Here is an 18,544-nt window from a genome sequence, read left to right as displayed (position 1 = left end):
TAGCATCACCATGCCTTGGAATGACCCAAATCACAGCTGGGAATTGCACCACCCTCTGCTTGTGGGATGGGCTAGCAGGATCCCTTAATAGCACATTTACCTTATAACTATTGTGACTAATAATATTAATGTTATTACAGTTACCCATAATGTGCCAACCAAAACAATCATATCTGTGGTAATCCAAAAGATCTATATTTTGTTTAATAAAGCTACCCATGAACCTACACATATTTCTGAGGTTTTATGACAGCTGTTTATAGAAATATTTAGACTGCAGTATGCAGAGATTCAATACGAACTTAATCACATTTTTATACTTGGAAGAGCCTGCTGACTTTGGTACATGAAATATAATGTGATCATATATCAATTACTTAATTTTTCCCCCCATCATGGAGAAGCCAAGATACCTTGATCCTATAGACAAATGTAGCCAGTATGTGTGCATTAACATGGAATGGATGCTATACAATCTTTCAAGGAACTGCCATAAGAATGTGGAGAAACCTGACTGTGGTTTTCGAGGGATGCCAGTTCAGATCAACAGCGACAGCTGCTGTCCTGAATGGGAATGTCCTTGTAAGTCTTTGCATGGATTATATTAGATTATATATGAAACAGAGAAACCTAACTTGCATTTAAATATTACAGTGAAATGATGCCCAAAAATAACAGAATGCCAAATAATTTACACCCTGTTTTAGCTGCATGCATCATTTTTATTTCTCATTTATTGAAATTTACTCATTTCAGTACTGTGCAGACAACTGACTAGATATATCCTTGCCTGACACATGCATTTTTCATTAGGACAGTGTTTCTCAACCTTGTCAACTTTAAGACGTGTGCACTTCAACTCCCAGAATTCCCTAGACAGCTGGAGAATTCTGGGAGTTGAAGTCTTCACGTCTTAAAGTTGACAAGGTTGAGAAACACTGCATTAGGAGAATAAGATTTGAAAGTCTGAGTTGAAATAAGCTATCTGATAAATGGCTATATATGCACAGAATGATAAAGCAGCTTTTTGATTTACCAGTGAACAAGCAGCACTCTGGTGTTTCCTGGTCTGATTACTTCTGCTGATTTATCTTGCCACTAATTACAACTAAGTCAGACCATTCTCTGGTGACTGTTTCCTGTGTCTGATAAAGCAGCAATATCTCTTTAAATGAATCAGAATCTCAGATCATTATTTACTACTTTCTTCTGAATTAGGTCAGTCCCAACAAAAAACTAGCCATAATTCTTGCTTTGTACAATACAATAAAAAGGATATATACTTCCATCACATGAGAAATATTCTGTATTGCACAGGTATTTTACATTCTTTATAAAGAAAATATCCTCTTTATGATTACAATATATTGCAAACTGATTTTGGTGTATACCCAATTGAAATCAAGAGTACTTCTAAGTAAACATGGATAGGGATGTAACTATATGATTTCTTAAGCATTTTTTTTATTATATCTTATATAATATACATTCAATGTAATTGTAATTGCCAGTTTGAAAAAGGCCTGAAATCATAATGGGATCTCATTACCTGTCATTTCTTCCTTAGGTCAGTGTTCTATCCTCTCGGAACTAAGCATCATTACATTTGATGGAAATAATGTAGCACTATATAAAGTAGCATCCTATGTTTTAGTCAACTTACCCACAGAAATTATTGTGGCTCATATTGAAAAATGCCCCTCTAATCAGGTAGGAACCTTATGCAGTACCTTGCAATAATTAACATGTTATATTTTAAAAACTAAAGATAGAAACAAAACTTTTTACAGTGCTTTGAAAAATTTGTGTGTGTCTATATTCGTAAACACATTTCCTATAATAAATGTAGAGAAGTGTGTTTCACTTATGTATTGTACCTGAACTATATTGTTAATGATTCTTGATGATTCTGCATGAACAGAACAATTAGAGGAAGTGTATTACTGAGAAGCTGGATCTTACAAGTAATAAACGTTAGCACTCTAATGCTATTCATATCTTCTCAGAAAAAAGTTTTTTTGAGTTTGGTGGGGCTTATTGTCAGGTAAAGGATTACATCCAGAGTTTTTAATTGAGGGTATAAATGTTCAGAACAAATCATGTGATAGGACTAATGCCATTACATATTTTGCATCATTTGTGTGATGACACCATGATACATGTGATATCACTCCTCTCCTGAAGATACACATGAGGGCAGTCAGTAATAATATTTACTACATGGCTGGAATGATGTTGTTTTTGTGTGACCACAAACCTAACTCATTTTTAAAACTATTTTTCAGAGTGCAAATTCGATCAGAAAACTAGTGAGTATTTCTAAAGTACAGTTGTTAATACATCTATCATTAATTAGGGTTAGTAATCTGCTAATTATTTTAGTTTCAGAACACTTTGTCCTTTCTTTTCAAGGTCCCAGCAGGAAGTGCTTCAGGTCTTTGCTTTAAGAAACTTAATGTAACAATACCACCTCATGGAGTACTTATTAACCGCTTAGCAAGAAAGGTGAGTTAAGCTTTGGGGGGCTATAGAATGCCAAAATGTGATTACTTAGGCAATCCAATAGCTCCACAGGCATAAACTAACTGGTTTTAATGAATAAAAGGCTACTATTAATGGAAAGCTTAACAGCTATGATTATCTTTCTATTATGTATCAGCCATCTATGTAACACAGATCTGAGTTTTTAATTATTTAAGAATTATAGACCATTAAAACTACAAATATTAAAATAAACTGCCTGACTAAAAAGATATATTTTAATTACTCTTCTAAAAGCAAAGAAGCAGGCAAATTACTCTGAGGAAGTGCATTCTATAGCCTGGAAGTGGTACAGGGAGGAGGCTAAAGATCTTAATATCTGGACAAGTTCATAACAAGAGAGGCAGTGCTTCAGAAAATCAGCCCCTAAAATGTTTAGGACTTTTAATAGTTTATACCAACACTTTAATTTGTGCCCAGAAAGCAACCTGGCAACTGCTTTCAAGTTTTCAGCCTCAGGCCTGAATAAAATACCTTATATAGTATGTTATGAATATTAGTTACATTGCAATAATGCCTTATCAAACTGCAATAACACCTTATCAAAAAATACTCCCAAGGCCAACATGTCATCTTCAATATTTGCTTCTCAAGGAAGAAAATTAAGTAGGAGAATCAATTCACATATCTTCAAATTTGTCCTTAATTATGGTTTCCTGTTCCTCTGTTGTGGCCTTAATCCCATTCATCTATTCTCCAAATTGTATTTATTTATTTATATTTATTTTTCAGATTTCTATCACTGCCCATCTCCCCCAAAAAGGGATAGAATTAATTCTGGAGAAAAAATAATACAGTCACAATAGAATCAAAAGTGATTCCTCATTTGCCACAATAGAGGCAAATGAGGAATTACTAAGGATACCTTCTATTTCTATTCCTCAACCCAAAATGATGCTTCATTGTCTTTTGCTCTTATTATGTTGCATTCATAACAGATGCTAAAGAAAGAACGGCATAGTCTAGGTTTTGTGTTCAAGCCATAGTTATGGTTTATCAGAAACAGCTCAGTACTATAGGCAGTTTGGGATAAAATTAAATAACTACATATTTAGTTATTTAATATGTAATTTAAACTTATAGTTAAGTTTAAAGGCCTTGCCTTACTTGCTAAGTATCATTCATTTTTGAAAATACAGCTTAGGAAAGAGTATATTCTCAGATTTAAATGTTGTGAGAATATTTGTAGTTTGTTTTTCTAGAGAGAATTCTGCTACCTACAGTTTCAAAAGCATGGTTTTGGAATGATTCTTTTCATTCCTGCAATTTTTCTGGATCATTTTAGGTAATTGTGAATTCTGTGATCCAATCTTTGCCTTTCTTGAAAGATGGCATATGTATTCAGGATACTGGAGCAATGTATGTAATCAATACACCAGCTGGAATCAACATTAAATGGGCTCATGTTACAGGCATTATGGACATCCAATATGGCTTTAACTCTAATGTATCTACAAAGACAGAAGGGCTTTGTGGTAAGAATATGCATAATTTCTATACTTTATCATCCTTACTTTGATCTTTTAAATTTATAAGCCTAAATTTGCTCTCTAATGTCCTCTTATTGTTCTCTTCTCCCTTCCTTCCATGGCTGCCATTTATCCTGTGTAAAATTATCACAATAAATTGTTCTAATTTATTCAACATCAATATCCACTGCTGAGATTAACAGAAAAGGTAATGGGGAATTTTATGACAATTCTCTATACTTTTTCAACTTATTCCCTGTTCTGTGCAAATGTTCTGAGTTTTAATTAATTGAGTCCGAAGTTTGTGCTGTATTGTTCAGTTCTTATGTCCCCCTCAATCAATTAGTCTAATGCTCTAATAATAATTAGAAATTTTGGACATAGTTTTGATAAATCAGAATGTAGGAAACTCTTAAAGAAAACTTTTATGAAAATTAAGTCGTCATTATTCTGTATGCTCTGGTTCTCTTTAAAGTGTACAAGATGGGCAGACGGGTGCAGGAAATAATCTAAATCAAAGTCAACTAAAAACAAATTAAGCCTATTATGGTTAGGTTGATCTTATGGAAAGTGTATGGAGAATCTTAAGTTTCCTGAACTTAAACTTAACAATTCCTTTTAAATTTAGACTTTCTAGTGTTGAATGTACAAATTTGAAAGTGCTGTATGCTGACTCATCCCATTTGTCTATCTAAGCCAGTACTGCATATTCCAGCACCTCTCAACCTGATACCATCTAAAAGTGTTTATAATATATCCCAGCATACTAACCTAGCATAACATTTATGAAGGAACCGGAGAGCATTAAATTGAAAAATGTGGTCTATTCTACCTGGCAGAAGCCAGCAAGAGTTTTTCATGTCACCTGCTTTCTGAAAATACCAGTTATAATCTGGTATATTATACAGTCATAATATGGGCTCAGTAGAGCAATGGTTCGTTCCCATACTAAGTGATGGTCCTTTCCCATACCTGAGTATTCATTATTATTGAAATGTATTATACTTGTCATCCATCCAATAATTTAAGTTCTCTGGGCAAATAACTCAAAGTAACAAAAACAATAATAAGCTAATGCTATGAGACAAGTGTCCTTAGAGTTATTTTGGAAAGGTAGAGTTGTTTTTGTAAATAAAAGATTTTATTTCACATCATCTATTACCAAAGCATCAGAGATCAGAAACTAATATTCAAGAATGTGTTAATTCTTACAGAATTGCTGGAAGATAGTGTCTTAGTTTTCATGGTATAAGTATTTAAAAAAAAACTCTGAAAAAACATTCTTAAATTGATTATACCTTATTTTAGTAGTTTTTCTAGTTTTTAAAAATGATGGGAAATTTTAAATTTCTGTTTTCTTCTCTCAGAAGTGTAATAATGTGTCAATTATTTAATATATTTTAAGTATGTGTTTATTTCAAGGTGTCTGCAATGGTGATCCAGCTGATGACTTGAAAATGCAAAATAGAACAATAATTACAAATATGGAAGAAGTTGAGATTTTTATTAAAAGCTGGGAAATTGAGAAATCTTTTGATGTAACAACAAGAAGACCCATTAGAAATTGTACAGAAGATAATTGTACATATTGTATGGAACTCTTACAGAAGTGGGTTTTTGCCCCTTGTCACAAAAAAGTGAGTATGAAGCCATTGTAAGTATAGAATAGGGGTGGCAAGGTTGTGGTGCCAAAGGACCAGATTCAACATTTTGGGGGACAATGGTGGAGTCATAACATATATACAAATGGGGCTGGGAGGTAGAGTTTTTGACTGTTTTTTAAACTGTGATATATACCTATTTGGGGCTTATACTATGACTTTAATCTGTTTCCCAGATAAAAGTGTCAGGAAATCTCCAGCAATCCCCTAATCTTTTGCAGCAGAATTTGAGGATGCAGAAGGTGCTGCAGAAGGAGGTGGAATTAAGCTTCCTTTTTCTACTGACAAGTTCCACCTGCAAAAATGGATCATTGGGCCCTAAATAAATGACTTTCAAAATGGGAACAAAAATGAATAAATAAAAATCATTTGGGGAACTATAATTTTTTAAAATATAGGAATTATATTAATAATTTAGCAACTTTTATAAAAAAAGCTATGTTATATAAACGATTGTGGTTTTGATTGCATGACAGCTATTAAAATGAAACAAGTGACTATTTTTTTCCAATTTATCTAGATTATTGATTTATCTAAATATATTTGATCTAGGTTTCACCACAAGATTTTTGTGAGAAAATGTGGGTCAACAATACCTATTTTGGGAATTATGAATGTGATGCTCTTTCTGCATATGTAGCACTATGCAACAAGCATAATATCTGCATTAAGTGGAGGACACCAGATTACTGCTGTAAGTATAATACTCTCATTCCTGGTTGCTTGATTTTTACTTGGCTTTTATTTTATTTCGAGTTTTTAGTTTGCTAGACATTACTGATACACAGAAGGCTAGATTTAGAAAGGAATGACTCAAATTTATATCTTGCTTAGCACTCCATTCAATACCATTCTAGACAATATAGGTTAATATTGATAGTTATTAGCTAAATGCTAATATGTTATGATAAACTGTATATAATTTAATTGCTGATATTGTCTACCTACATGATGAATAGATTGTTTTTATCATTCTACTTCCCAGATTTTAGAGCAAAAAAAAAAAGTATACTGTTGTAAAATCCTTTCTACCTAGGATTACCAGATATCTGAGCAGGCAAAGAGGACATGGACAATTGGAAAGGAGGTCAAATGGGGTGGGGGAGGGGGAGAAGGAAAATACACTAACTGTTTAGCTTTCTTGGCATTCATGACAAAAATTACAGTTAAAAACTGCTAAACAGTGTACTTAGACCTATAAGTATATGAAATTATTTTTTCCAGCATCAGAAAGACTGGTTTTTCAATCCCAATATTTTTTCAACAAATCTTTATTTTCAAGAACATACGCTAGCAATAATATAGAACTGACAACAATGAGCTTTTCAAATTTCACCATAGGAATGTATGAAGTCATGTGATCTATAGACTAATCTTTGTTAGTGAAAAAACTGAAAAACTAAACAGATATAATCAGATCCATGACTTACTATTTCTCCTCCATCAGCTGAATACACAATACTAACTGTACAAGAGAAAAAATGATGACCATTTTGAACAAGTTCAAGTAAAATAATATTTAGAGAAGGTTTTAATGGAAACAGGCTTATATTTCTAATCATACAAAACAATGTCTTCTAATTTTCAAATCTATTAGTTGTATCCTTCATTTTTTATCCTTTGATAACAAGGAAGCCAGTTTACAAATTGTACAAATTGAAATGTGTAGCTAAGTTACATTTCACAAGAACTTTTTCCTCTTACCACCTTCTTTCTCCCCTTTTCCAATTAATATTAAAAAAATGTTAGCAATATTTATTTTCCTTAACATGTAGTGCTTGCTTGCCCTGATGGGAAGGAGTATCAACCTTGTGTGCAACCCTGTGCTGCCAAAACATGCCTAAATAAATGGTTTTATGAAAACTCATCATGTTCATATTTAAGAGAAGACTGTGTTTGCAGAAAGGGGACCATTCTTCATAAAACAGACTCTGACCTTTGCATTCCAGAAGAAAAATGTGGTGAGTAAGCCTACTGATATGCCACCATATTTTTCCTATTAGATTCAAGTATTCTTGCTTTCTGGTGAAGCAGAGGCATGATTTCTATTTCTATCTTCTCTTTATCCATATAATGTAAAACAGTCCAATATGCCTCCAGAGTTTATATTCCCTAACTAGTACAGGTAGAAAGCTGATCTTTTTCTGCAGATTTTTCCTGTAAAAGTAATCATAATTTCATAAATCTCACTATATTCACTGAGACTTATTCTCATTTAAGTGTGGAATTACAAGTTTTGACTGTTTCAGAATTTGAAACAGCATTATAACAGCATTATGAGATGCTGCTTTCCTGGTAACAGTCCTTCAGAATATGATAATTTCAAAGTGATAGATTTATAATTTCTGAGACTCAAGGTAAAAATGGTAAAATAAAACCAAGGAGACCAATGTGATTATTTTATCATCAATAAAAGGTCTTACCACCTGCAGTATTGAAGCAGGCTAAGCCTGTATTTTAATGTTCCAATGATTCAAACACCATAAACAGAGTAAAGGTAGATGATCATTCTGGATCTGTACAGCATAATTACAGTCATATGAGCCTGAGGTCTAAACTACTTATCAAGAGGCGTTAATTAGGAATAGTTTTGCAAAAATGTAACTGTATGTCTTAGGTGCAATATACACCTAAGTAACAGATGCTTTTAATATTTCCTTTCTCTACTTAGAAGTGTCAGGATATATTTTGCTCTGTTGTTGTTTATTCATTTAGTTGCTTCCGACTCTTCATGACTCCATGGACCAGCCCACGCCAGAGCTTCCTGTTGGTCGTCAACACCCCCAGGTCCCCCAGGGATGAGTCCGTCACCTCTAGAATATCATCCATCCATCTTGCCCTTGGTCGGCCCCTCTTCCTTTTGCCTTCCACTCTCCCTAGCATCAGCATCTTCTCCAGGGTGTCCTGTCTTCTCATTATGTGGCCAAAGTATTTCAGTTTTGCCTTTAATATCATTCCCTCAAGTGAGCAGTCTGGCTTTATTTCCTGGAGTATGGACTGGTTTGATCTTCTTGCAGTCCAAGGCACTCTCAGAATTTTCCTCCAACACCACAGTTCAAAAGCATCGATCTTCCTTCGCTCAGCCTTCCTTATGGTCCAGCTCTCGCAGCCATATGTTACTACGGGGAACACCATTGCTTTAACTATGCGGACCTTTGTTGTCAGTGTGATGTCTCTGCTCTTAACTATTTTATGGAGATTTGTCATTGCTCTTCTTCCAAGGATTAAGCGTCTTCTGATTTCCTGACTGCAGTCAGCATCTGCAGTAATCTTCGCACCTAGAAATACAAAGTCTTTCACTGCTTCTACATTTTCTCCCTCTATTTGCCAGTTATCAATCAAGCTGGTTGCCATAATCTTGGTTTTTTTGAGGTTTAGCTGCAAGGCAGCTTTTGCACTTTCTTCTTTCACCTTCATCATAAGGCTCCTCAGTTCCTCTTTGCTTTCAGCCATCAAAGTGGTATCATCTGCATATCTGAGATTGTTAATGTTTCTTCCAGCAATTTTAACTTTAGCCTTGGATTCCTCAAGCCCAGCATGTTGCATGGTGTGTTCCGCATACAAGTTGAATAGGTAGGGTAAGAGTATACAGCCCTGCCATACTCCTTTTCCAATCTTAAACCAGTCCATTGTTCCGTGGTCTGTTCTTACTGTTGCTACTTGGTCGTTATACAGATTCTTCAGGAGGCATACAAGATGACTTGGTATCCCCATACCACTAAGAACTTGCCACAGTTTGTTATGGTCCACACAGTCAAAGGCTTTAGAATAGTCAATAAAACAGAAATAGATGTTTTTCTGAAACTCCCTGGCTTTTTCCATTATCCAGTGGATATTGGCAATTTGGTCCCTAGTTCCTCTGCCTTTTCTAAACCCTGCTTGTACATCTGGCAATTCTCGCTCCATGAATTGGTGAAGTCTACCTTGCAGGATCTTGAGCATTACCTTACTGGCATGTGAAATGAGTGCCACTGTTCGATGAGTTTGAACAGTCTTTAGTGTTTCCCTTTTTTGGTATGGGGATATAAGTTGATTTTTTCCAATCTGATGGCCATTCTTGTGTTTTCCAAATTTGCTGGCATATAGCATGCATTACCTTGACAGCATCATCTTGCAAGATTTTGAACAGTTCAGCTGGGATGCTGTTGTCTCCTGCTGCCTTGTTATTAGCAATGCTTCTTAAGGCCCATTCAACCTCACTCTTCAGGATGCCTGGCTCTAGCTCACTGACCATACCGTCAAAGCTATCCCCAATATTGTTATCCTTCCTATACAGATCTTCTGTATATTCTTGCCACCTTTTCTTGATCTCTTCTTCTTCTGTTAGGTCCTTGCCATCTTTGTTTTTGATCATGCCCATTTTTGCCTGGAATTTACCTCCGATGTTTCTAATTTTCTGGAAGAGGTCTCTCGTCCTTCCTACTCTATTGTCTTCTTCCACTTCCACGCATTGCTTGTTTAAAAATAATTCCTTATCTCTTCTGGCTAACCTCTGGAATTTTGCATTTAATTGGGCATATCTCCCTCTATCTCTGTTGCCTTTTGCTTTCCTTCTTTCTTGGGCTACTTCTAGTGTCTCAGCAGACAGCCATTTTGCCTTCTTGGTTTTCTCTTTCTTTGGGTTGTATTTTGTTGCCACCTCCTGAACAATGTTGTGAACTTCTGTCCATAGTTCTTCCGGGACCCTATCTACTAAGTCCAGTCCCTTAAATCTATTCTTCACCTCCACTGCATATTCCTTAGGAATATTAGTGAGCTCATATCTAGCTGATCTGTGGGTCTTCCCTAATCTCTTTAGTCTGATCCTAAATTGTGCAATAAGAAGTTTGTGATCTGAACTACAGTCAGCTCCAGGTCTTGTTTTTACCGACTGTATAGATGTCCGCCACCTTTGGCTGCAAAGGATGTAGTCAATCTGATTTCGGTGTTGTCCATCTGGTGAAGTCCATGTATAAAGCCATCTCTTCGGTTGTTGGAAGAGAGTGTTTGTTATGCAGAGTGAGTTGTCTTGGCAAAATTCTATCAGCCTATGTCCTGGTTCATTTTGTTCTCCCAGGCCATTCTTACCTGTAATTCCAGGTGTCATTTGACTGCCCACCTTAGCATTCCAGTCTCCTGTGATGAAAATAACATCTCTTTTAGGCGTGTCGTCCAGTAGGTGCTGCAGATCCTCATAGAACTGCTCTACTCCAGCTTCTTCAGCATCTATGGTTGGGGCGTATATTTGGGGCGTATATTTGGGGCATATATTTTGCTCTAGCTTCTTATAAACATCAGGAGTTATTTAGTTCCCAGCTGCTGGTGACAGATGATGGTTTATATCAAAACGTAAACAGGGTTTTTTTGGATGTCATTAAAAAAAGGTTTTGTTTTAATTTTTTTATAGCCTGTACTGATAATGAAGGGCATCCCCACTCTGTTGGGGAGGTTTGGATTGGCCCCAATAAAGGATGCTGCATGTATAAGTGCTTGGAGAATGGGAGCATTATTGATATAAAGCCTGAATGTGACAAACAGCTGCCTCCAATGTGTGAGCGAGAGGCTGAAATGATTGTCAGTGTAATTGAAGAACAAACTTGCTGTCCAAAACAAGTCTGTGGTATGTAATATTCATGAAAGGTATAATATTCAGTTGGTAAGAAAGAATCTGTATGCAGTATAAAGAAAGCTAAAATATTTGGCACATTGCTAATGTGTTGTTGTAAAAGTCAACATTTAAGTATCAAAAAATCTATTCATCATATTTCATTTCTATGATCTAGTATGGGCACAGACCATGAAAAATCTTTTTCTTCTGAATCATGATAGAAATATCCAGTTAATCCAGTTAATCATTTGTTTACCAAAGCTGAGGAGACAAAGATGGTAACCTTTTTGGTAACACTTCCTCATGGAGAAATGGGAGATGGTATTCAGGCTTATAGACATGTCAAATTATGGACATTAAGAAGATCAATTAACATGTGCATTCCAAAAGCACTCTGAATGTTGAAAAAAGGGTTTTGCATGTTCCCAATTTCTCTCTTGGAAGTAAAAAACGACCAAGTAGAATACCAGAGATACCCAATTGTGATCCAGTTGTGTGCTGAGCTGATCCCAGCAAAATGTATGATTCTCCATGTAACTTCAAGCTTCTCTGTTTTTATTTAATGCATACATTAAAATAATGTTACATTAATGTAAGAAGCCAAACAACTTTGGACATTAATTGTTATGTTAGCACAATTTGTTGTTCTTTGCTTTCAATTTACTCTATACTGTACATTCAATTGGTCTAGTAGTTAAGGCAACAGGCTAGAAACCAGGAGACTGAGAGTTCTAGTCCCGCCTTAGACATGAAAGCTGGCCGGGTGACCTTGGGCCAGTCACTCTCTCTCAGCCCAACTCACCTCACAGGGTTGTTGTTGAGGGGAAAATAGGAAGAGGAAGGAGTATTAGGTATGTTCTCCACCTTGAGTTATTTATAAAAATAATAAAGGTGGGATAGTAAATAAATAAATAAATAAATAAATATTGGTAATCTTAAAATGGTTTATTTGAAAAAGGGCTAGTCAATATTCACATCATCTTGTTTATTAACCAGAACTGCTTGAAGGGTCAATAAATGTTTTCCCTATCATCTTTCCATGAGAAAGTTAAGTAGAGATATATTGATTTGATTCAGAATTCTGGTTTTTTTTTTAGAATGCAATATGATTCTATGTAACCCTATTATCCCAGTATGTAGAAGTACTGAGAAGCTGGCAGTTAGATATACTCCTTTCTCCTGCTGTCCTCAATACCAATGTGGTAAGTGATATGATGAATAATGAAACTGAGAAAAGATTCTTCATTTAGAGGTGTATAACTTCTAAACTCTTATAACAGTAAATCATCAGTTGCATTTTACTAGACAGCCTATTTTGGTTTGCTTTGTTTTTTCATTCAGAATGTGATACATCTTCATGCTCCAATGTTACCCGTCCAGAATGCCGAGAAGATCAGTTTATTGTGGAAGCTAAATTGGAAGATACTTGCTGTTTATCCTATTTGTGCGGTAAGGAACATTTCTCATGTTAAAAATCTTGGGTAAAGGATTACAAATAACTAAAATAAGTACAAATTAATTATTATTTTTTTAAAATTTAGTTACAAAACACCCAATTTTTAATGGGAGAATTCACGTGCTGAGAACTTTTCTTATTAAATTTTAGCTATGAGATTAACTGTATCAAGGAAGGACATGGGAGTTAACACTATGGTTCTGTTGTGTACTGTTCTCTCTCCTTCACAATGCCATTTAATAAGAAAAGGGGAAGAAAATCTACAAGGACTCATTATATGCTTAATGTCATACTTAGAATTAAAGCTTGATCCATTCCTTGTAATGTTATTAGTAATTTATTTTATTTTGAATTACTTAAATTGTTGATATTATGTTATTTGGCTTTGATATGTTTTATTTTTCATTATCACTATTATAAATTCTCCTTGTATTGTTGTAACTTTCATTAGTATTGGTTGGTATAACGTACTTTATTGCTTGAGTGGCATATAAATACTGTAAAATACATACATACATACCATACATACATACAGTACATACATAATTTGACCATAAACTAACTACTGTGAAATGTGGAAAGAATACATTCCCCTTGACGTTGAGCTCAGCTGTAGCTTTCACAACATATCTATGAGCTATAGAAGTAGTTTTCCTATCTATCATCCATCCATCCATCCAACCATCCATCCATCCATCCATCTACTGTATCTATCTATCTATCACCTATCTTCTTATATTTCTGGTATTTCTTTATTTTTCCCATCAAGCAGTAACTGGGCTCAACCTACTTAGCTTTCAAGCCTGGACATGATCATATGTATTAGTAAACCACCTGTATAAATACACATAGAAGCCCTTGTGTATTATATGACACCAAGCTATATATATCGTGTGTTCTCTGACCTGTGCCTCCTATTCATATATTATGATGCCATCATATTTGCAATGCAAAATAAGATATTATTTTCTTAGGGGCCATGTGAAGTTTTCACATTTTTTCTCAGTTCAGTGAGTTGAATAAATGCATCTCATTTAATTTAATTTAATTTCTAACACTTACTACCTAGTACATCTGTTTAGTGTTAGAACCTGTTGCGATGAAGTATTGGAATCTGCTGCTTGAGTTTTAAAAAAAATCATTGCATGGTTGGGCATACATAGCTCTGCCTTTTATTTATTTATTTATTTATTTATGCATTTTTGCAAACGGTTAAATATTCAGTTATTCAAAACATGGTTAACAATTTCTATTGACTAGGATAGTGTCAGCATATAAATCTATAAATCTATAAATATAAAACTGGCCCCAAACTAATGTAGTATGTATATATGTGTATGTTTGTGTGTGTTTTTGTATGTGTGCATATATATATATTACATAATGCTTTTATTTCTCTTGAAGTTTGTGAATCTTGCATTGAACCTATTCCAGTATGCAATGAAGAAGAACTTCTTACAGTAGATCTTAGTACTGCGCATTACTGTTGTCCTCGTTATCACTGTGGTAAGTTTTGCTTGGATTAAATAACTTGAGATGGTTGTTACTTGTTTTATTGGGATATTTCTTTGTATTCAGTCATAAAATAGTATTCATTGCTGGTATTAAATACAGTATTGAGGTAGACTCAATTGCTATCTTATTTCTATTCTAGAAATTTAGGAAAATAATCGGGCAAAAATATATTGAGCCACATACAAGTCTAAGCATGTATAAGCATGTATAAAGAAAGATTACTACTGAGTTATTCCTTATCTCAAGAGTTGCCAATAGCAGAAAGAACAAAAACAACATTCAGCTGTACATAGTTGCAGTCTCACTTTAGATTTTTCAATTTAATGCTGATATCTAAACATCTAGACCAGTGTTTCTCAGCCTTGGCAACTTTAAGATATGTGGACTTCAACTACCAGAATTCCTCAGGCAGCCATGCTGGCTGAGGAATTCTGGGAATTGAAGTCCACATATCTTAAAGTTGCTGAGGTTGAGAAACACTGGTCTAGACTGTACCTGGTGCCTACCTTAGCCATTCAATAGGCATATCTGATACCAGAAAAAGTGAAGAAGACTTATGTAACCATTCACATGGAGTGATGCTTTGGAGGTCTGTTGTTCAAACAACTGTTTCCCGTGTTTTATAGCAAACTGATTTTGGAACACTATCATATTACGAGGAAAGTTGTCTTCTCTATCTAAAGTAGTTTGTGATATGAAATATCTATTCTACTATTGAAATAAAACCTCAAAATTATTATTGATTACTTGAGCCTAAAATAACTCATTTGCTTCTAAACCATGAATTTAATGTGGCAGGTAGAAATAATAATATAATAGAGAAAAGTTTTATATGTTTGGTTATTTTTTTCTAGTCATGTTGAGGCAATAATCTTTTAAAGACATAATTTCTTTTCTCTAGTATGTGAAGAGAATCTCTGTCCTTCACCTCTTCTGAATTGCTCTGCTGATATGAAACTGGTGAAAAAAAGAGTACCTGGACAGTGTTGCCCAGACTGGAATTGTGGTATCTATAATTTGCCTTTTTTCCTAGTTATGTAAATTAATGAGGTATATTTCTATTCTCATTGATGTGGTCATACTGAATTCTTCTCTCTCATTTTCTCCAGAATGTGATTGTGATAATGGTACTGTACCACACTGTAAATTGGTAAGAAATATTTACTTTCATAATAGTTTTGGAATTCTTATTCCTCTCCTTTCATTTTAAATTTTTCTATGCTACCCTGTACTACAATGACAGCAGTTATAAGTCTGCAAGACATGTAAAATGAATAAAATTGTGTTAGTGTATGAAACTCCAAAATCTTGACAGAACTGAGACATAGTGTGCAATGAATTCTGATAGAATCAGAACCAGTGATAGATATTATAAAACCTTCTGGCAGCAGAATTTTGGAAAACACTGCCACTTGTAAAATAAGCTTCCATAAACTTAAGTCACACTGTAAGCAATCATCTCAAAGCAATGTTAAAATGACAATCTCTGCAAAGAAAGCTGAGACTGAGTGTAGGAAGTAAATAGATGGAAATAGGTGCCAAGATAGATAGATAGGTAGATAAAGTGTGGCATATTGTTCTGCAGAATATTGGTACTAATTCATTTATAGTAATAACACAATGTTTATTTGTCTATTATATTCTTCTACTTTTATATCAGGAGCTTAGACAATTATGATAGGAACTTTATTGTACATGTGATATTCAAGTTACAGTTTTCCTTTTTGTTTTTTATGGCTTTCAAATCAGTCTTGACTTTTGGCAACTACCTAGATAAGTTCATGCGGTTTTCTTGGCAATATTTTCAGAAGTGGTTTGCCCTTGCCAGCTTCCTAGGGCTGAGAAAGAGTAACTGGCCCAAAGTTACCCAGTTGGCTTTATGCCTAAGGCAGGACTAGAACTAGTTTTCTTGTTCTAGTCCAACACCTTAATCATTACACCAAATTGGCTCTTATTCATATTAATACTAATATGAAAAACAATGAAGAGGTGACTTGATAAATATTTGCTGTAGTTTTTACAAGTTGTAATTATGTGCTTTTTGGGCAAATCTAACCCTATCATTAGACAATAAATGTTGGGGTTGTCCTAAAGTTGTAATGACATTATTTAATTGTTATATTTATAGAGAATCAAATGCTTCTAAAATGCATTTGGTAGTTTTGATAGTTTTTATGTAGTTAAAGGTACTCACTTTCTTGCAAAGTGAGTGTGCAGTTGAACAAATGTACCATTGAAATTTTTTTTTTTAATTCCATAGGGTGAAGTTCAGGAAATAACTGCTAATACTTCTAGTATATGTGGATGCCCACAATACATCTGTGGTATGTACATGTGCATGTGTGTGTTTGTATGCATATGGACATTCTTTTCAATACCTTTTTTTAATATTCAATTTTCAGTAACATAGTTGTTAAGGCAAGCCCTAGGTACTTTATGTGCCTACAATTTTCAGTGAATTGAAGATATTCTGTTAGAACAGAAATATTCACATGAACTAGCTTTATGCTTCATGTTAGTAGTTTCAAATTTATTAAGGGAATTATAGCACATAGAGTGCTAAATAAATAATGTTATTTATATTCCATTAGACCTAAGATATATATTAAATTATTATTAATTCCTATTTATCCTAGAATCAGGGCAGGATACAAGAAGCAGAAAAATCAGTCTACCCATTGTAATAGTAATATAATATTAGAGATGCCAGGACAGGGGAGGAGGGGTGGCAGTTACGCTGGTTCACCTCTTTCCTCCAGGGCCAGTTCCAGTCAGTGTTAATAGGGGAGGAGAGATTGGGCCCTTGGCCCCTGCTTTGTGGGGTGCCTCAGGGTTCGGTACTCTCTCCTCTTCTTTTTAACATCTAAATGAAACCGCTGGGTGAGATCATCCATCTCCACGGGATGAGCTATCATCAATATGCTAATGATACTCAGGTATACATCTCCATCCCAGGGGAAGTAAGTGATGCTGTAACTGCCCTTTCCAGGTGAATGGAGAACAACAGGCTTCAGCTGAACCCTGGTAAGATGGAGTGGCTGTGGGTTAATGGCCCCTCGACTCCTAGGAATTTGCCATCTTTAGTTCTGGATGGGGTTGCACTGCCCTAGACAGATCCAGTGTGTAACTTGGGGGTCCTCTTGGATTCACAACTCCTGCTCAAAGAGCAAGTGTCAGTCATGGCCAGACGGGCCTTTATGCAACTTCTTGTTGTACGCAGTTACGCCCCTTCCTGGAGTGAGAGGCCCTTCGAACAGTCACTCATGCCCTGGTTATCTCCCATATAGACTACTGTAATGCGCTCTACATGGGGCCAGGGCTGCAACTAGGGTCTGTGTCACCCGGGGCAAACATGGATTCCGTGCCCATTTTGCCGCCCCTCCAGTGCTCATTTTGGTGCCCCCCCAGCGCTCATTTTGACACCCCATCAACATGGTGCCCAGGGCACATGGCCTGGTTGCCCCCCTCTAGTTGTGGCCCTGCATGGGGCTACCCTTGAAGAGTATCCAGAAGCTTCAACTGGTACAGAGTATGGCTGTGCAGGCAATTTTAGGTGCTTCAAGATCAGCACATATTACTCCTTTGCTCTGTGAGCTGCATTGGTTGCCAGTTTGCTTCTGGGTCCAATTCAAGGTGTTGGTTATCACCTTTAAAGCCCTACATGGCATGGGTCCAGGTTACCTAAGGGACTGTCTCATCCCCATTACATCAACCTGTCCCACCCAGTCATGAAGAGAGGGCATGCTGCGGACCCCGTCTGCAAGAGAATTCCATCTGGTGGGGTCCAGGAGGTGGGCCTTCTCTGCAGTAGCTCCCGCCCTTTCGAACACCCTTCCTGCAGAAGTGAGGTTAGCCCCCTCTCTTCTGGACTTCAGAAAACAGTTGAAGACCTGGTTTTGTCATCATGCTTGGAGTAGGGAGAGGAGGAGCCACTCTTGGGGTTGGTTGGTTCCCTAGGCCTCCGAGAACTGGTCCCCTCTGGGTGGAATTAGATCTGCCATTACTTGGATTTCATTATATTTTATATTTATATTTATTGATTATTGATATTATTTATGTTTTTGTTGAATTTTAAACGTTTTATTGTGAACCGCCCAGGGTCCCCTGCGTGGGGGAGATGGGCGGTGATAAAAATATGATAAATAAATAGAATAAATAAAAGAATAAAAAGAAATAAATAAAAAAGTATTATAAGAACAGGGCAAACTAAACAAAACAGTTTAAAAACAGTTCACAGGGTTGTTGTTGTGGGGAAAGGAGGAAGGAGTTATAGGTACATTCCCCACCTTGAGTTATTTATTAAAATAATAAAGGC

The 18,544-nt window shown here is 35.6% G+C and overlaps 1 protein-coding gene across 1 annotated transcript in view; it reads left to right on the top strand.

Annotated features, from left to right (window-relative positions):
* Positions 1–18,544, top strand: part of OTOGL (otogelin like) — a 104,527-nt gene that overhangs the window by 73,749 nt on the left and 12,234 nt on the right. Inside the window, exons 38-52 of the mRNA XM_063309336.1 lie at positions 405–582; positions 1,568–1,710; positions 2,286–2,309; positions 2,413–2,505; positions 3,827–4,016; positions 5,433–5,647; positions 6,224–6,365; positions 7,447–7,632; positions 11,058–11,270; positions 12,356–12,460; positions 12,600–12,707; positions 14,119–14,220; positions 15,131–15,235; positions 15,339–15,379; positions 16,490–16,553. Coding sequence (XP_063165406.1) covers positions 405–582; positions 1,568–1,710; positions 2,286–2,309; positions 2,413–2,505; positions 3,827–4,016; positions 5,433–5,647; positions 6,224–6,365; positions 7,447–7,632; positions 11,058–11,270; positions 12,356–12,460; positions 12,600–12,707; positions 14,119–14,220; positions 15,131–15,235; positions 15,339–15,379; positions 16,490–16,553 — 1,909 coding nt within the window. The remainder of the gene's footprint in view (positions 1–404; positions 583–1,567; positions 1,711–2,285; positions 2,310–2,412; positions 2,506–3,826; positions 4,017–5,432; positions 5,648–6,223; positions 6,366–7,446; positions 7,633–11,057; positions 11,271–12,355; positions 12,461–12,599; positions 12,708–14,118; positions 14,221–15,130; positions 15,236–15,338; positions 15,380–16,489; positions 16,554–18,544) is intronic.

This window comes from Candoia aspera, chromosome 7, assembly GCF_035149785.1.
Source record: "Candoia aspera isolate rCanAsp1 chromosome 7, rCanAsp1.hap2, whole genome shotgun sequence".
In the NCBI taxonomy this organism is placed as follows: Eukaryota; Metazoa; Chordata; class Lepidosauria; order Squamata; family Boidae; genus Candoia; species Candoia aspera.
Note: the sequence above shows the minus strand (reverse complement) of the source record. Positions and strands in the feature narration are given on the sequence as shown.